General features: G+C 40.4%; 1 protein-coding gene across 1 annotated transcript; it reads right to left on the bottom strand.

Annotated features, from left to right (window-relative positions):
• Nucleotides 1-2,384: 2,384 nt before the first annotated feature.
• c1ql4b (complement component 1, q subcomponent-like 4b) lies at nucleotides 2,385-18,484 on the bottom strand (the record flags this gene model as incomplete). Its single annotated transcript, XM_083938392.1, has 2 exons — nucleotides 2,385-2,564; nucleotides 17,945-18,484. 2 exons carry the CDS (start codon nucleotides 18,482-18,484, stop codon nucleotides 2,385-2,387), a joined length of 720 nt encoding a protein of 239 aa, XP_083794518.1.
• Nucleotides 18,485-19,128: the final 644 nt, after the last annotated feature.

Here is a 19,128-nt window from a genome sequence, read left to right as displayed (position 1 = left end):
AGAGTAAATAAAGGAGAGTGTAAGGCACAGAAAACCTATAGGTATGGCATATGGCAGTAAAACATCAACAGTCACCTGCATTTGGAATCTTCACATGGTTATATTCACAGTACAATCAAAGGAATAGTTTGACACTTAGTTAAACACACAAATCTGTTTCTTTGCAGAGAGTCGGATGAGAAGATTATCTGTCCGGTAAATATGAAGCTATTAGCTTAGCTCAGCACAAAGGCAGGAAACATGTCTACAGCTTCTGTAGCCTGGCTCTGTCCATAATATGTCAACCAGAACCTCAAATAATTGTTTTTACAATTCTGTGTCATACAAGTTTAACAGACAAGGTATACCATTTAGTGTGTTAAAGGTTCTCGTAGTTGGGTTGTATTACCTTTCGATAGCCAGGCTAGATAATTCCCCCCTTTTTCGGGTCTGTGTTAAACTGGATATATACCTTTTGGGTCCACGAGGGTGCGGTTTGGTCTGCATGACATAAATATTGTCATCCGCCTATGTCAATAAGGGTAAGAGTGGACCATCCCCGTGCAGCCCCCCACAAAGAAGTCACCGCACCAACTGTACGCATAGCAAGTGCTCCTACTGCACATGCTCCAGTTGTTACCCACCTCAGTCCAGTAGTGGCAAATGCAGCAGTATGCACCTCTAGCTGGTTTGCCAAGAAGAAGTAGAAGGAGAAAGATAAAAAGAAAAGAAGAAGAGGAAAAGTGGGGTGAGGACAGTAAAGGCAGAACGTACCACAAAGTTCAAAAGACAGAGCAGAGAGCATTACAGGAGTAAATCTTTAAAGGGAAACAAAGACCATAAACCGCCACCAACTGGAAAACAGTGAGGTGGGAGAAACTTGCTTGGAACCGCAATAAGCCAGGACGAGAACCGCATGTTAGTCCACAGTAAGTATGTCAGAGTCTTGTCAGTGCTTGTCGGATGGGCGAGTAGCTTCAAGAACACCCTCCTCCTACACCTTCCTAATGTCAGATTAGGGGAGGCTGTGTTTAACCATTTTCACACCCATCGTACGTGATCCGTCAGCTTTGCAGAGGGAGAAAGGAGCCATGGTTTAAAACTTTTAAAACTATTTCTGTCACTTCATGTGAACATGTGAGTGCAACTCTATGCATGTCTTCCAGGAGAGACTGTCTCAGCATGTGTGCTGGTAACCCCGTATTTAAACGATAAATCTCTACGACTGCTGGCTTTTAACTCAGCCTTCCAGTGTGGCCACCATGTTGATTGATATCAACGCCTTTGTTTTTCAACATGGTTGAACAACACATCATACAAACACTTCTTTTTATATAACCCAGCTCATATGCTAGGCTATGCGTAGCTAACCGGCTGTTATAGTGAACAGACAGATATGGGAGTGGTATCAATCTTCTCAGCTTACTCTCAGCAAGAAAACAAACCAGCGAATTTTCCAAAATGTTCAAACTATTTCAGCAAAGTCATACATCAAGCTATGGATGAGTGATGAGGCTATAGAGACAGCCTCAGCTCATTAGCGGGACATAATGAGACTGCCATGAGCTCCATGGATCAGGGAAAATCTCAAAGCTAAACCTCAGTATTGATAAACTGTGTGTGTTAAGGGACTGTTACTGACAACTTGACATCTCCTCCCTTTACAGGAGGCTGCGCAAGTCAAACTAACAGCAATGTGATGCTTTTATGCCTCAACAAAAACTGAATGGAAAACCACACACATATGCTCGCACACAGGCGTGAACAGAGACATACAACACGCTGGATTTTGTTCATGGTGTATTATCAGCTGCAATCAATATATTCATGACTTTTCTTGTTTGGAAATCCATCTCACGGTGAAGGCGAGAGGCTGCAGTCACGTACATACACACACTTCGATTTACAGTCTACATTCAGAGATCATTTCAGTCGATTTGAGACTGGTGGCTGAAATGGTCATCTTGTCTCATTGTGACAACTGATAGGAGAAGTTCAATTCATGTGAGCATGCCTCTGTGTTTGTGTGTGTGTGTGTGTGTGTGTGTGTGTGTGTGTGTGTGTGTGTGTGTGTCTTTGTGTGTGTGTGTGTGTGTGTGTGTGTGTACAAGCCAACATATGCATGTGAAACAGATGTGAATCATGTGTTTTAGCCATGCTTTCACATTCTGTACATGGCACAGAATAATGATTACACAATGTGTGTATCAGAATGTTAACTGGTAATATATACAATACTATAATCATGTTTACACAAATTCTCTATTTGTTAACTGTGATCGTGTTGTTACATGTTTTGTGTACTGAAGAGCACTGAAATGACAAATTACATTATGGAGACATGGTGTTAGATGAGGAAACTTTTTGCTCGATTACACAGAGAGTATATAAATGTGAGTAAACTGTCAGTCAGGGTAGATGAGGAAGCCAGAGAAGGTGCTGTATTTGTTGGTGTTGCCGCCGTGCACTTTGCCCCCGTCCAGCTGTACGCACACTTCGTCCCCGACATCCAGGTGCAGGATGACACTGTTGGAGGCGTAGTCGTAGTTCTGATCTGCATCTTGAGCGATTGCGCTGGCCCTCACCTGAGATAGAGACAAAAAGTATATGTTGATAGGCTGCAAAGATGGAAAGAGATAAGGAAATACCATCCAGAAAGTGGATAACTGATGTGGTCTGTGTAGTGTGTAACCTTCAGAAAACCTTGGCGTTAGTGACACAGATGGCCGATAAGTTAACTGCAGTCAGCATCCTGTTGCTTGCTCTCACATGCTCACTAGGCACATGTGAGTATCTGCCAATACAGTGAGACTGAACTTGATTGAGTGTGGACTCCATGTCTGTAGTGAAGCTGAAGAGAGGCAAGGGAATCGGGAGCATGCGAAACGTGAAAAAGTCTTTTACATGGAAGTCAGTCCACAGGCTGTTATAGACAACCAAGAAAGTCGGAGAAGGACTCATTTTTAAGTAACGTTACAACCCTTTTGCCCATCGACAATAAAAAATGATTAAAATATGTAAAAAGTTACACACAGAACCATAACGTATTTTGAAATCATTTTCATACCATGTATTACACAGACTTGATGCTTCTACCCAGGTTTTAGTTTTAATTGGATGATCAGAATAGATTGATGGGAGAACTCTCCACTGACATAATGGTTTTAGGCTTAGCAGCTTTTTGAAGAGCAATTTTGCATCTGGTTATTTTACTAAAACGTGAATCATAGAAAGCCGTTGAGGTGGGACAGAGTTGGGATGTGGAACAATGTTTCCAATCTAGTTTTAAATTTGGGGCAGTGACATGAATTTATCAAACAAAGTATTTAAAGGTCACAAACAGTAAAAAGTGGGATATCCATGTCTTCTTTGATAAAGCCGGTCGAAGTGCCATATAAATGCTGTGAAAGCTCAAAAAGCTCAATCCACAGAGGGATGCCCATAGCCCGTATTCAGAAACTGTGTCTTTAAACGGGTCGACAGGAATTCTGTATGGTTTTGGACACTTTTGTTTTTGCTCAGATGATAGTTGATAGTATGACTAGCATTTTTCAAACTTCTTTACTAAATGTCACAGAGCCCTTTGACTCAACTCAAAAAATGTGTCTTTGTTTGTAATGAATCTTGACGGCAAGATAACACCTACCTAAACACTATACAAACATTTTATATGATATTTAGATTCTTCTTCTTTACTTTGACATTGTTTGAGAAGTTTCGTGTCAATTAAGCTCATTAAATTTATGTCAATAACTGAATTACAATCAAATGCATACATACAAAACAACTAAATTCTAGTTATAAGTGTTGCAGATTGCTTTCATGTATCTTTGATGATTAATGGTATGCCCATTACCGTATAATATTAAAGAGGGATGATTTTCACAATCTTTCATAAAGGGAAACCGATTTATAGTGTCCTGCATATATTATTCTCTATATCTATTCTCTTTGTCTTTCTGTAATGCATTTTAATTCATGACATGTTGTGCTGTGAAGCACTTTGATTCCGCCTTGTGTATGAAAAGTGCTTTACAAATAAAGTTGCCTTGCCTTGCCTTGCATATCTCTTCCCTCCAGAAACCTCTGCTTCCACAATCCTCTCTGCCCTTTTTTGTATCTCTGGTCTCATGTAGCCACAAAACACTAATCATCACCTGCAACGGAGGCATTTTAACCACAGCCATCTAAATGTTAATTACTGGGTTAAGGAAAAAGACATGGCAGTCCAGTGATCTAATCCAGGCTGATTAATAAGAGTAGCCCTAATTGAAACAGGCAATGGCTTTTAAACCCAGTGTTTGATATTGAGATATTATAGGCTGATCATTTTGGTAGGTTTTTCTTTTTTACGTTATCACAGTATCCCACCCAAAACCAATCTGTTCAAATTATCTGGATGTAACTGGCCCCATTTTATCTTGGTGTAATGTCATCAGTACAGATGCTTTCCTGTCCACTGGGTAGATAGATGAGATGTGCAGTGATCTTTGGCCTTAAACCTCCATCTCAGAGCACAACCTTTGTTAGCCGCCATCAATTTTTCCAGAGGATTGTTGCTCTCACACCTGATCCACCTGTTGCGGAGACAAGGCTGATCGGGATTGCAAGATAGCATTGGGGAGGACATAAGTGAATTCGTCGAGCAATTACAGCAAACACAATGAACATGCAGACATACACATATTGTCTGCTGATATATGGACAACACCTTTCAGAACACAGTTAGAAATATTTACAACACAATACTTACTCTCCTTTTAGCTCTGCTTTGTTGTCCATGAACTCCTGAGAAAAATATCCATCTCTTTAGCTGTTTAATGTTGCACTATGTTCACCCAACCCTGTTTCCTAGAAAATTACCTTCCCATACAAGAACACTGCATTCTCAATTATGTTTTGAGGGAAATGTATTTTCCAGTGATATAAAGTTGGGATTACGACAACAATGATGTAATGCCATTCACTGTGGAGGCACTTTATGAGCCGGAGTACACAGAAGAGCTTTTGCACAGAGAGACTGAACGCCGAAACAAAGAGAGGAGAAACTTCCAGGGAACTGGAGGAGAGCGCTGTCTGAAAGCAAGGTAAAGCTGTGAAAGATATTCTAAATATACCAATACAAAACTATCCCTTTGAGTACATTACGTTAACAAGTTAACTTGGTTTCACACAGGACACACTGTCTGCTGGGTTAAAGTCCTGTTTTTGATTGACCCATCCTGACCTACGACCTACGCAGACTTTCTTAGACTTTGATTAGAAATGGGATCCGTCAATGACAAATGTAATCCACGTTAAAATATGTTTTCCTCGAAACAAAACAAATAATGCAGTTTCGTTGTATGGGAACAACATTTTTAGGGGACAGGGCTGGTTCACCAGCCACTTGCTAAATAAAAATGGTGTGTGCTGGACACAAAATCTAAAACAACGAGCTTAAAGAAACTAAAATGCTTTTCAGAGATGAGGAGAACTGTGTCGGGTACATCACTTTCCCCATTTCATATTACACAAAGTCATTTGATCAGCTGTTACATTTACAGGGTGAGACGGTCACCCTTTTAACTAGCACTTTAAAACCGGTTTGACAAACATCACATTTATATTTTTCAAAGAAATGAACAACCTTAAATTGTTTTTTAAATTGGAAAAACATGCAATCGGCAAGGACAAACAGTTGAACAACATCATAGCCTCAAAATCACCATACAATGTAATCAACACCTCACAGTTACAACAAGAGCATGACATTATGAGCTTCATAAAACTGGCATCAATGTCTGCCATCCAGCAATTGCTGGTATTTAAAACCAATGCATGAAAGATGCATCATCTGGTGTGAGGACCACAGAACCTGGAGCCTGGCACAATTTAAAAAAGTAATACGGTCTGATGAGACATTCTTCACCCTTATAGCTACATCTGGACAGGATTATGTCTGTGGATGTCTGATTAAACATGATGCTGGGTCTGTAATGGCATGGCCAGCCATTTAAGAGTAAGTCGTTACGCATCTGAGGATCACTGTACATGTTTACGTAGCATTCAGCATAAACATGAAACCACTGGACGCATATCTAATGATGCCCACATATTCCAAGATCATAATGCTCCAATACATATTGCTGCTATATGTGGTAGCCCACACCGTTGCTAAATGTAATCGTAATGTTATAGTTTCGTATTCAAATAATGGCCTTTTCTTCATTTCAACTGGGGTAAAGAGCTGTTTTGATGGTGAATAAAGCAGCTTGATTCATTATGTAGGAGTTTCTGTTAAGTTCCAAATTGTTTTCGCACCCAGTAAGCAAATCTGCTTATAATAAATTGCACTATCATTGGGTAAGTAACCAGCTATTCAAGCAGAAGATCCATTTAATAGTGGAAAATAAAGTACACACAAGCACATACATATTAATGAATGCAAATATGTTACCCTCACTTCATCCTTGTCTCCAGCCCTGGGTCCATCATCTCCACCAGTCATCAAGCTTCCCTAACTCCCTTGTGATCACTAAGACAAATCAAATAATGCTAAACTACTCATTTCTCGTCATCCTCCATCAAATGATGAGTTTTTTTCCCCCACCCATTTCATCAATTCAACTGAATATATTTCTCCATTTTTTTCCTCCAGCATTTCTTCCATGTAGAGAAGGTGAGCATTTTTATTTCCCTCCTCGAGACAGAAATGAATCGATACGTTCTCTTTGTTTTAATTCAACTCACATCACTCCATTAATTGCTGTCTCTCCCTCCACACCTCACGCCCCTTCCATCACCCCTCTCCCATTCGCTACCCCATCTCTATCTCTTCATTCTGGACCCCTCTATCCATCTTTTTGTGTCCTTACACTCTACAATAAGATGCAGGTCACGCACACATTTTCTCTCCCCCACCATGGCAGTGTTGGCGGGAGCAGCGACTAAGTGTGTCCCTGTCCGGTCTAAATCGGATTGATTAACGGCGGGTTGCTGTGGCAGGTCTCCTGAGGGACCCCCCCCCCCCTCCAGTCTCCCCCATCATCCCCACCCCAGCATCCCTCACCCATTGCTAGCTCCAGATGCGTCAAAGCGGGCTATACATGGCTGCAGGCTACAGTAATTGGTACGCGGATAGCCATGGCAGCTCCCCACCTAATAGGTCCAACTCCTCAATAACTCCATACAATCACAATAAATGGGGGCACAGGGTAGTGTACAGTGGTCAAATGGGCCCATGAAACACTAGCAGCAGGTCAGGACGAGATTGCACACACACACTTAATCTCATTCACTCCCTACATCTCAGCTCTTTGTTTTTTATGAATCTCAAGTGAACACCTGAGAAAAACCACACAGCATATGAGACATTTTGTTATTTTATACTGTTGGACTGTTTTTTTCTCTGAAGGGACTGAACAGCTCCCCTGAGGCGACCTAATAGGTTTTAGGAAAAATATAACAGTAAAGAGATTCTGACATCTTGTACGTCCAACATCTGTCTACATGGTTGAACGGCAGGATTCCCCTGATGGTGTTTTCAGCTGAGTTAGAGGCTGACAGGCTGCTGTACTGCATGCAGCACATTAAAAAAAACACTGCTGGGTTCTGCCTACATGTATCCCCACGTTTAGGGGCCGTGCTGTAAGTTGCAGTGATATTCACACCACCTCATTGAAATGGCCTTTTAAATGTGAACATCAGCTAATTATATTTGCCAGCTAAAAGGACACAATGTTATTTATGGCTTTTTATGGTTGACTTCCTTATAAGACACACAGGTTTACTCAGCCTCAACACAGACAGTGGAGATGCTGACATTTAATGTGTTATGTTTATGATTAATTCATGGTTGCATTCTCCCCCATATATATAGCAACCCAGTGGAAAAGTTTATACATTTTGTGAGTATAGTTTAAGAGTCTGGCATTTAAATTATTATCACAGTCCTCATCAATATTATGGGCACAGTGGAATATGAGTTAATCATGAATTAATATTCATCTGAGTCGTACTCAGTAAAACAAAATTAAGTTTAATACAAACTATTTGTTTGTATGAAATATTTTTTTAAATAAAATGAAAAACTGAAATTTGTATAAAGTAGTAGTATATTATTTGATAATTGTAAAATGGATAATCAAAGGTGGATGCTAAGTAACACATCAATTTGAGAATTTACAAGTTATACTCCTCTTCATTTATCCGACAACTGTAGAAACTTTTCAGACTAAAATTTAAAATTAAAATAATACAGTTCATTGATAATTAAAACAAGCAGGTAAATGTATAATCCTTAGGCGAATACTTTAAGTAAACATACAAATACATGTCCATGCTTTTGCTCAAGTGTGATTTTGATTGAAGAACTTTTACTCTTTTTTTTAACATTGTTCTTTTGGTGCTTTTCCTTTAGTCGATGATCTAAATGCTTCCTCTACCAGTGTGGAACATATTACTATAATTTTCTGGCCCCAGGCTGAGCTGGTGACATTGCAAAGCTTTGTGACACTTAAACCAGCACAGATGAACCTGCAGGTTCTGCTGTCGGAAAAAATCACAGTGAAATCCTGTTTTCTTCAAGTGCACAGGAGGCGCCGGGGCTTCGGGAGTGAAAACAAGAAGGAAAGGCAAATCAGTATTATTGTCAACAGTGGCGGAGATTGATAGCGACAAGGGAGTGAATTTCCGTCCGTTGGCCCAACGCTGTTCTGACTTGGTCTGCTGCTGTTGGAGAAGGGAGACCCGCGGGACAATAGAGAAGATTACACTGCCTCCACTTTTCATTAGGGGCCAACATTAAATGGGGAGAGAGAGAGGTGGGAGGTGGGAGAGAAAGAAAGAGAGAGAGGAAAAGACAGCCTAGAAATAATTCACAGACAGTGCTAAATGCTCAATAAAATCTACATTTTCAGCTGTGTGCCACTGATTTGTGTGACAAATTTAAGGGCTGACATACTGTCTTTCAAATTTCTTTAGCCAACGATTTTCATCATTTTTATGTGTATCGACCTAATATCAAAGTGGGTGTTCATAATGTTTATGTCTGAGCTTTGCCTCAACAAAAATGATGGAAAGAGGACGTGGGGCAAGGAGGAAAGAAGGATACATAGTGAAAAGGAGGTTTTGAACCCAAAAAATTTGGATAAGAACACACAGACGGGTGAGCAGCTGCAAGCACTTTTAACAGTCTAAGCACAGGATTCGGGTAAAGGAAGCCAAAGTTGAGAGGGGCTTTGAGTGATGGGGAGGGAGCCTGTTGGATAACAAACTGATCAAGCATGCCTGCTCCAGAGGAAGGGGGGGGGGGTATAAATGAGATTGGGTCGGCGGACTGTCAGTGTATTGTGTTATTTTTTCAGTTTTGTTTTGTTTCGCAGTGTTGCCTTGATCCTCTGGTAATAAAACTGACAGGATTCATTCACAGTGATGTACAGACCTCTCAGAGCGGAGCGAGGCGATTGAGACGGGGTCTCTTAAACTTACCTGAGGGACCTCTAAGGGTGAACTGGGAGAGAGAAGAAGGGCAATTGAAATGGCCCCTTTTGTAAAAGCGACTGCGGTCTCCCTGCCTCCAACCATGTGTACCAGCCTACGGTATCCTGTTTTTATTATGCAGGTCGACATGTAGCTTTTCTGCTGCACTGCAGACTCATACTAATTGGCATAGTAAATGTTAATATTTTGCCATGACACTCAAGACCCAAGGTGTCAAGATGTTGATTAAAAAGTCTTTAATTGGCTCTGGAGTGAAACCTTTGAGGGTAACGGAGATGCCTTAATTGGATATGAATGGATTCTGTGGACGGCCTACCTGCAGAGCATCGGCTAGAGCAAAGTATCAGCTCTGGAGCTAAATTATAATATTCCTTCGTGACATATTGTTTACTGTCTCGTATTAACTCTGTGTGTTTTACAAAGGTATTTGCACAAGGACTCAAGCCACAATATGCATTATACCTTTGTTCACGTTAGCGCTGCCACAATCAAACACTGCTGCTTGTGAAAGAGACAAAGTCATGCTTCCTTGATGAGGTGAAATAATGATATAATGGGGAGGCAAAAGGAAAGTACAACAAAGGCATGGCCAGCTGAGTCGTTTTAGTCTGCAGAATATAATGGCCTCAGCCATTATAAAAGAAACATACAGTCAAATAATGGCTGTGTGCATGAACATGCACATAAATATGTGTGTTCTCAAAGGAAAAGACAAGAAGAGAAAGCAAGTGCAAGCTGCAGGGTATATGAGAGGAACCGTTCTGTTTGCTCTCCAAGATATGCTGTCAGAAAGGTTGGACTTTTATCCTTTATCAGAAAATGTTCCCCATTATAATGTGCGGCAAGTGTGTCTGACATAAAGCAATGCACTACACAGAAAATTAGTCTTGATTATTAATTATTCTACCACCAAACACAACTGTTGGGTTACAAACACGGCTCCCAAAGACAAAAAAAAAAAAATTAATTTGAAACTGTCTAATGAAGTGCCACATGAGGTCCATGCTGACACCTTGTCAGACATACGGTAATCACCTCTCACAGAAGCCACATCACACCTACCTACTGGATGCGAGCTGCTCCGTTCCTCTAATTGAGTCCAAGCTTTTTATCACCTCAGCTTTGAAGTGGTATATTTAATTATATAATTTGTGCATACATCTTGTTAGCTTATTTTCTTATGTACATGCATAAACCTTGGTTATCCGTTTTAACTGACCAGTCGAGTTTCTCCCATATCTGACCAACTATAAATATTCACACTCCCTCTTCATGCTCATCACTGTAAAGGGCAAAGTACATATTGGTGGTGAATTATATATCCATTGAAAAGGTCATCTACCTCCACACCAATCTTTTGATGAGTTATGGGACACGGTGTGTGTGAAGATAATTCCATGCACGGAGTGATTCATATCTGCAAACTTGGTACAAACTTGCACATCGGTTACATATTAGCCAACAGCTGGCAACATGAGTCTGATTTGTTTCGTACATGTCAGATCTTTCCTCGGGATGTGTCTTATTCAGATCCCAGACATTGATCAACAGCATGCATATCAATTTGACAATTGTCGTATACCAGGCTGCCCTGAACCACTGTTCATACATAGACCTACGAGAAGTAATTCACTGCAGCTAGAACATAATTAATGTATTTATTACTGTAAAAAATGATGTCTGGAGAAGCAGAAGCATGGATATATTATAATAGCACAGCCATGAGCAGAAGGAGATCATGTGATGTAGTAGGCCAGAGTGGCAAAATTCACATATAGGAGGGACTGGGTTGTTGGATGGGTCCCGAAACAGAGGACTTTCACCCGGGGGACCTGTGTTTGTGTCCCAGAGGTACTCAGCCAAACCACAGCCTCTTTCACAATCTTAACCTAAATGTTTTGGCGCCTAAACGTCATGGTCATATATACATATACACATCTCTGTATGCTAATTAATGTGCAATAGTGCGTACATAAATAAAGCTATGTATGCTAACCTTATGGTGACCAGATGTCCCTGGTTTCCGGGGACATATCTATCTACCCTGTCCCCGGCGACTGCTGTCCCTGGAAATGTCCCCGGTTTTCACTGTGACTGAAAGATCCGAATGTAATAACTAGGAAAAAATAAATAAAAATAAAAATGTTGACCGTACAACACATAGTTGCGCACCATACTACTCGCATGTTATTTAACCTTGGATTCATATGTGTATTTATTATCTATAATACATGTGATAAAACAGATCTGCTAGTTATTATTGCTAACATTATTAGAAGCGATGCGACTAACAACTGTTTATCACAACTCTAGAGCGCACAGTTCTGTTATTATGACATTTCAGTGTCACTCTAGCTCCGTAGAGGTAGTTTGTAACTTGTCATTAAATAAAACTTATTATAAACTATCATCACAACCTTGTGGCAGCCTGTCAGTGTCAGTGATGGCCAGAGATGCCGCTAACACGTTAGCCTACTTAGTAACACTACTCTAATCTGACTACTTTGTTTCAGTAACCAGTACACCAGTATAACGCGTTACTATTTCCAAATCAGCAGTCAGATTAAAGTTACTTATCTAAGTCACTGCGTGTTACTGAGCGTGACACAATGAAGAGACCCACCTCTTCATTGTGTATATTCTTGAGCTGAGTTGTATTTGCTCTGACAAGACGTCTTCCTCCAGATGCGTTAGCATGGGTTAAACGCTTAAAGCTAAACAATCTTTGGAATAATATTCTGCTTCATGAATGGTAAGGGCAGTGTCCCCTGTTTAGTGTTTCAAAGACAAAAACACTGCATGTTTTGGAGGTTTTTACGCCTCTGAACCAAAAATGCAAAAGTGCTAAAGTGATTTTCTGTCACAAACAGCATTGATTTTATGGGTTTACTCCTTTATTGTCACTTTTCTTATATTTATTGTTTGTTTTATTGTTTTTTGTTTCTTATTGATTGATTGTGTTGTTGTGATGTGTTTATCTTGTTTATTTTAACAAATCAAAGTCTTTATAACTGCCCATTAATGTATGATCATTTTGTTTTTTCACATATTCGAAATAAACTATCTAAACTAAACTAAACTAAACTATACTAAACTAAACTAAACTAAACTAAACTAAACTAAACTAAACTAAACTAAACTAAACTAAACATCAATATGCCAAAGAAACTAAAGATGGAAATTAGCTACTGGCTACAATCTCACATATTGTGTATAAATGTGTTTTATTAATATTTACTGTCCCTGTTTTAAATAAATCAATTTGAAAATCTGAAAGAACCTGTCACCATTTCACAGCATTGAATAGAACATAGTCATATTTTGTAAGATATCTACACACACTCACACATTCACTCATGCTGCAAAACAGTATCGACGGGAGTTTTAAAGGAATAGTTTGACATTTTTCGAAATATGTTTATTCGCTTTCACTCACGTCTGTGATAAATATGTAGCTGGAACCAGCAGTATGCTATCTTATCTTACATAGCTTAGCTTAGCTTAGCATAACAGTTTGGCACATAATTGTTATCTTTCCAGTTTGTTTTTTGTATGAATAACAAAATGTGATGTGTTAATGTTTTCCTTAGTGTTTGGCAGAAATGCAAGCTTGTCACAGTATTGTAATTGCTTATTTTCAGTAGGCTAATGAGTCGTGAAAGGGATTACAATTTTAAATTCAGTATTTATATCAGTAGTTTTTTCCAGTAATGCTCTGGTACTTCGACATTTTGGGGGGTCAGCTCGTTTGCTGTCTGATAGAGAGTTTAATGAATAGTTTTAATCAGTTAGTCTCTCTTTGTGCTGAGAGGAGAGGGAGCGTACCTATGTTCCCGGGTCCAATGTTCCCTGCTTTGTTTATGACCGGGGAACATCGGACCCTTATTTTGAAAAAAGTCCCTATGTTCCCTGCTTGTCACAGAAAGGGTCCTATGTTATTTTTTTCACAAATAATGCCGAATTCCCGCCAATGAGGTCTATGTAGACCCTAAACACTACCCCCTAACCCTGACCCCAACTTTTACCTCTAACACTAACAAAATGCCAAATTAAAGGGTGATCAGTAGCACAGTGGTTAGAGCAGTCGCCCCATGTGAAGAGGCTGAAGGTCCTCTAGGCAGCGGCTGCAGGTTTGACTCCAACCTGTGGCCTTTTGCTGCACCCCCCCCCCTCTCACCCCATTTCCTGCCTGTTCTTTGTAATAATAATTCAGTTGCTACCAAAATATAACATTTTCTGTTTCTGCATATGTTAAATTCAGACTATGTGATGTGGGTGTAGAGTTTTGTTTTCCATAATGTCAAGCTATTCCCTTAATGCATGTTCTCATCTATTCAGACATATGCTCTTTCATGATGACAAAATCAAATCTAGTGCATGAACAAAATAAGAAAGATTGTTACAGTAATAATGAAAGAGTGATGTCTCTAAATGGACAAAGTTTTTCAGTGTTATCTCAGTCTTTTTCCCCTGTAGCCTAGATGGTTCACTCTGCGACAAGAGCACTCCTCTATTTACAGAGAAGAAGAAAAAACATTGGGTGCAATGAAACTGTGATGGCAAGATCAGCAATGAATTGGGTTAAATAATTTAGTTGATGGAAAAGATAATTAATGGGGAAGAAGTAAATAGCCAGTGTGGACGGTAAATGTGTGTGTGTGTGTGTGTGTGTGTGTGTGTGTGTGTGTGTGTGTGTGTGTGTGTGTGTGTGTAAGAGGAGGGGCACAGGTGGAGGGGAGAAGATCTCATCTAAAGGCTATGAAAGATTTAACAGCAAGAGAAGACAAGAATGACAATGTCTCTGAAGGCACGCAACAAACCAAGTCCTCCAATTATATCTGGCATTTAACTGTATGTCCTCTTTGCACTTTATCACCTCAAATCAATGAAATAGAGAATAACAGTTTTTATGGACTTGATCAGTCACAAAAAATCTATAATATAATGATGTGTTTTGGGAAGTCTATAAAACCAAAGTAGTATGAAAAACAATATAATTTTGTACAGAACCTGACATTATATTGATTCAATCGTAGTTGTTAGTGCAGAATATCTCAAAACTATTATAAAATAATCCAGTTGAATTTAGTGAAAGTGAGACCAAAGGTCAAGGAACGAGTGATTTGTTTTTTCGTGCAGATTCAGGAACTTAAAGCAAAATTGATATCACTGCAAAAGTACTGTGAACAGACCTTTTTTTTTACCTGTGTGATTTGATGCAGGTGTGGATGCAGTGGATATCATGCTTGCTGGAGGTATGCTTTCCAATTGGGAAACTACTAGCCACTTTAAAAATTGGATTGTTTTTTCACATTCTCTGTTTCCAGCGTCTCAAATATACATACAGCTGTTTTGTGCCATTGTGAATTCAATATCTTTTGGTTTCGGACTGTTGGTCAGGCAAAACAAGCTATAAGAGGATGTTACCTTGGACTCTGGCAGATGGTGATGATTTGTTTATATTTCACAGACTACGAGATAATTCAAGAAGGAAAAAATACTGATACCAGTCATGATTTCATGATCTCCATCTGTATCCAGATGTGCACAAAATACTTATTGTGACAGACCATCGCAGGATGCATGTGCCAGTTATGTATAATACAAGTTGGTCAAATGTAAGAACAAAATTCCCTTGAAATCTTGAAGTGTTAAAAAAATCTCCTGGATTTGACACCAAATACATTTTTGACCAAATTTCACTGGAATGTGTTGACAGGTTTTTGAGATATCATGTTAACTTATAGATAGACAAATTTAACCAGGGGCACAGGTTTGATTCACAGAAACAGGCCTCATGATGTTGTAGCCGTGTCTCCTGAAAATCAAACAACGAAACTGCATTCTTAATTACACTGTGAGGGAAACTTAATTTCATCCCAGTTTTAATTTGTGTTACAAAAATGTCTTTAATCAAAGTCTGCATCAGGAGGAGGTCAGGGTGGTTCGGTGGGTCAAACACACACGACTACAATCAATTTCACCCAAGAGAAAATGAAAAACAAAAAGTCACCATGACTTATTTACTTATACATCAAATACTCAATAAACATACTGATTTAAACCCAAACCAGCATATTTTCCTAAACCTAACCAAGTAATTTTGCTTCCAGTTACAACATTAACCACATCTTTAAAGGAGTGACCGGTCGCTGGAAAATAAGTTTCCCTTTAAATGTATGTGAGAATGCAGTTTTGTTGAATGGGAACATCATTTTCTAGAAGACAGGGTTGTGACGTTGTAGGTAGCGTTGTTGAATAGCGACAAATGGTGGGAAGACAGCAAGGTTAGTTGTATGTCCTTGTTGCTGTTCCTACTAACTGAGTGTGTCCGGCTACAACTTTCCAAATGCAAACAGTAGGGTTAGCAAGAGCGAGTGATAAGGACAGCAGGAAAATAGGCATTGAAACATTGTAGTGCTAATAGTTAAGAATCATACCACCTAACTCCAAAGTCCAGTGTTTGATTCAGGCTGTGGACTTGTGTTGTATGTTATGTGTCCTGTCAATCTCGACACCACAAAAGAACTTCACTTTGAAGTATAGTGCTAATTTAGCATGTTCACATAAGGAATAACATGAAACTGGGCATTTTTCACATAAAGGTCTTTGCACATCAAGTTTTTCATCCAAAATTGTTGCACATTCAAAGATAAGTTCAAACCTCACGTGTCAATCAAATTTATAAATAAACTTGTCTGTCATATACATTTTCAGAACAGGTTCTATTTGTGTGTATGTGTGTGTGTGTGTGTGTGTGTGTGTTTGCATCTGTCAAAAGCCTTTGACCACTCAGCAGCACTGTATATGCTCAGCTTCATCATCCAAAATGGCATCTGAGAAGCTGATTAACTTCTCCCGGCACAAAGCACTTTAAAGAATACAGAGATCGGTGAGATAGATTGTGGCAGGTGATTGCAGAACAGTTTGCAAATGACAGCTTCTTGGTAATGTCATTTATTCATTAGCCCTGTTTGGCACCGGTGCTATCCAAGTAAAGAAGTAAGAGGACCACCAAATCATCCTATGCCAATGATAATAGCTCTCCATTTATGTATCGCCTAAATTATGTGTAAAGGAACCCCTGTTATACGATCAAACACTCAGCCTACTTTGACTTTTAACAATGCAAAGCATGTTTTTTTCTTCTCTGGTAATCCCCAGGACGTCACTCTTCTGTTCTGCAGCACACATGTCAGAATCAGGGCTCCACAACAGAGTGAGGGCTTAGTATTTCAAGCTTGTCACTGATCTCCATATGGAAGCATTCAAGGCTTTTCCCAGGCATTTGTACTTGTTCATTTATTGGAGTTAAAGTCAGGGTTCCTCAGAGGACAGTAGGCAGCTGTTGCATTTTGGCTTTGTTCCACTGAGACGTGGAGGATTGTTATCCTCTTGATCGCTTGGCTGTCACTCTCTCTCTCTCTCTCTCTCTCTCTCTCTCTCTTTCTCTCTCTCTCTCTCTCTCTCTCTCTCTCTCTCTCTCTCTCTCTCTCTCTCTAACTCATCTGTCTCCCCCTGTGTGCAAATTGTACAATTAGTTACAGTTTGTTTCTACTTTAATCCTGCTTTTGTTTCGTCTTCTCTGTCCTCCAACAATGACTTTTAAAAGAAAACTTTTTTAAAGTTTTCTGATTAAACAGAGGGTTCATAATTCTTCTTCACACAAGAATTAAGACATAACAAGAGTTATCTTGTCCGTCGCGAGATGGAGAGTTGTGTGACGTAAATGCTTGAGAGCCCCAAAGTCTGCAGAGGGAGAATGCTGAGGTGGACGGAGGCGCCAGCATTGAACTTTGGCATGTGCACATCAACAAAAAACATTAGCTTCTTGTGACCCTGACACCGATCCTTCCCTAACCTTAACTAAGTGGTTATTATTGTAGCCATGGCGACGGTGGTACCCTGACCTAAACAAATTCTGAGTCATTTTTTATCCAAAGTAGGATATTTCCCCAACCTGAACGATGTCATTTTTGTGCCTGAATATAAACCAAACCTTTATTTCAAGTTGTATGAGATTCGATTATTTTAGCGATTTTTGTGTTTTGTAACCGTTTGGAAATATCACCTCAGAAGTCACTTATATGTGTTTGTATGTGCTGTAAATGTGTTCCTGTCATTGGAACACATTTACAGCACATACAAAATGGACAAACCGAATCGTATCAGCCTGCCTTTGGACGCACGTCTCCACAATCTGTTTTTGCAGGGGCACTGTGGCTGCATCACTAACCAAGACAAGTGTGATTGGATTAAAGAAATAGAAAAAAGCCAGAGCCTCTTTTCCACCTATACCAGAATAATAATGTTTGCAGCCAAACCGTTCGTCAATGCTGACACGGAGCTGTAAAAAAGATTTTTCAGAGTTTTGGTTGGTTAATATCTGCAGACTCAAAGTTTGTTTCAAAATGTGGAACTTTCATATCACAATATCAGAGACACACTTCATACACACAAACGCCCCCACAGACACACTCACCTGTCCGTTCTTCTTCAGGTCGGCCCACATGCTTGTCCCATCGCCTCCTCTCATCAGGACGTGGTATGTGAAGTAGTAGATGCCAGGCAGGGGGCAGGTGAACTTGCCAGTGCTAGGTTCGTAGTAGTTCCCTACGTTGGTCACCACGTCATCAAATTTCAGTACTTCACTCCCTTCGTGTTGTTTCCGGAGGCCTGCGTAGAAGGCGATTTTGGGACTGTAGAAGGATGGGCCATAGCCACCGGGTCCAGGCCCTGGTGGACCAGGTGGGCCGGGCTTGCCGGGCTCTCCGGGGGGGCCTTTAGGACCGGGAGGACCTGGAAGTCCAGGGCTCCCTCTGAACCCCTGTTTGCCCTTGCGGTTCGAGAAGTCTGGGGGCTGAGGGGAGACCGCTGTCAGCTCTCCCTGTGGGGGGGTGAAAGTGTCACACACCATCTTGCAGCTCCCAAGCATCTCGTAATGTGTGCCCCCTCCACCGGACCCTCCCCCCTTAGTGGTGTGGACCAATAGGGGAATGGCCACCAGCAGAACCAGGACCATGGCCACACCGATTCCTGCCCCGATAACACGTTTCTTGCGGCTGAGCCGGGAGGCGGCCAGCGTGAGGAAGTCCTCCTCCCCCTTAACTGGAATGGTTGTGCCGGCCAGACTGAAAGCTGACGAAAGTAACTAGAGGATCAAGAAGGTGGAGGAGGATATGTGATTGTGTTGGGCAGAGAGAGGAAATGGGAGGCTATTAGCGGGACAGGCAAGTCTCAGACAGGAGAAAATCAGAAGTCGGGGGAGAATGACAAATAGGTTTTTCCATTTCTTGGTGTTTGGTATGTTTGTTTTGTATCCTTTTATTTTCGGTTTCTTCGGTTTTACAGTGTCAGACGGCCATTAAAGGACTGAGAGATATCATCATTTTACAAGACAAAAATAACATAATTACTTTAGATAACAACAAAAATGAGCATCATCGTTTAGATGTTGGATGTTAGGCAAAGGATTTTTTTTTTTAATCCGGCTCTGTGGTTTCGGAGGCTCCGGTGAAAAGCTTCCAGTTGCTCAGGCAGAGAGCTGTCAGGTGGGGTCTACAGTATTCCCACTGGAGTTCATCTCACCCACCACATATGGGGAAGGGCGCTTTACTTGTCTGTCCAGAAATGAGAAGAGAAGAAAAAGGGAACTGCTAAATCTCT

Source organism: Echiichthys vipera, assembly GCF_963691815.1.
Source record: "Echiichthys vipera genome assembly, chromosome: X".
Classification (NCBI taxonomy): Eukaryota; Metazoa; Chordata; class Actinopteri; order Perciformes; family Trachinidae; genus Echiichthys; species Echiichthys vipera.
The sequence above is the reverse complement of the archived record's forward strand: the minus strand, read 5'-3'. Positions and strand labels throughout refer to the sequence as shown.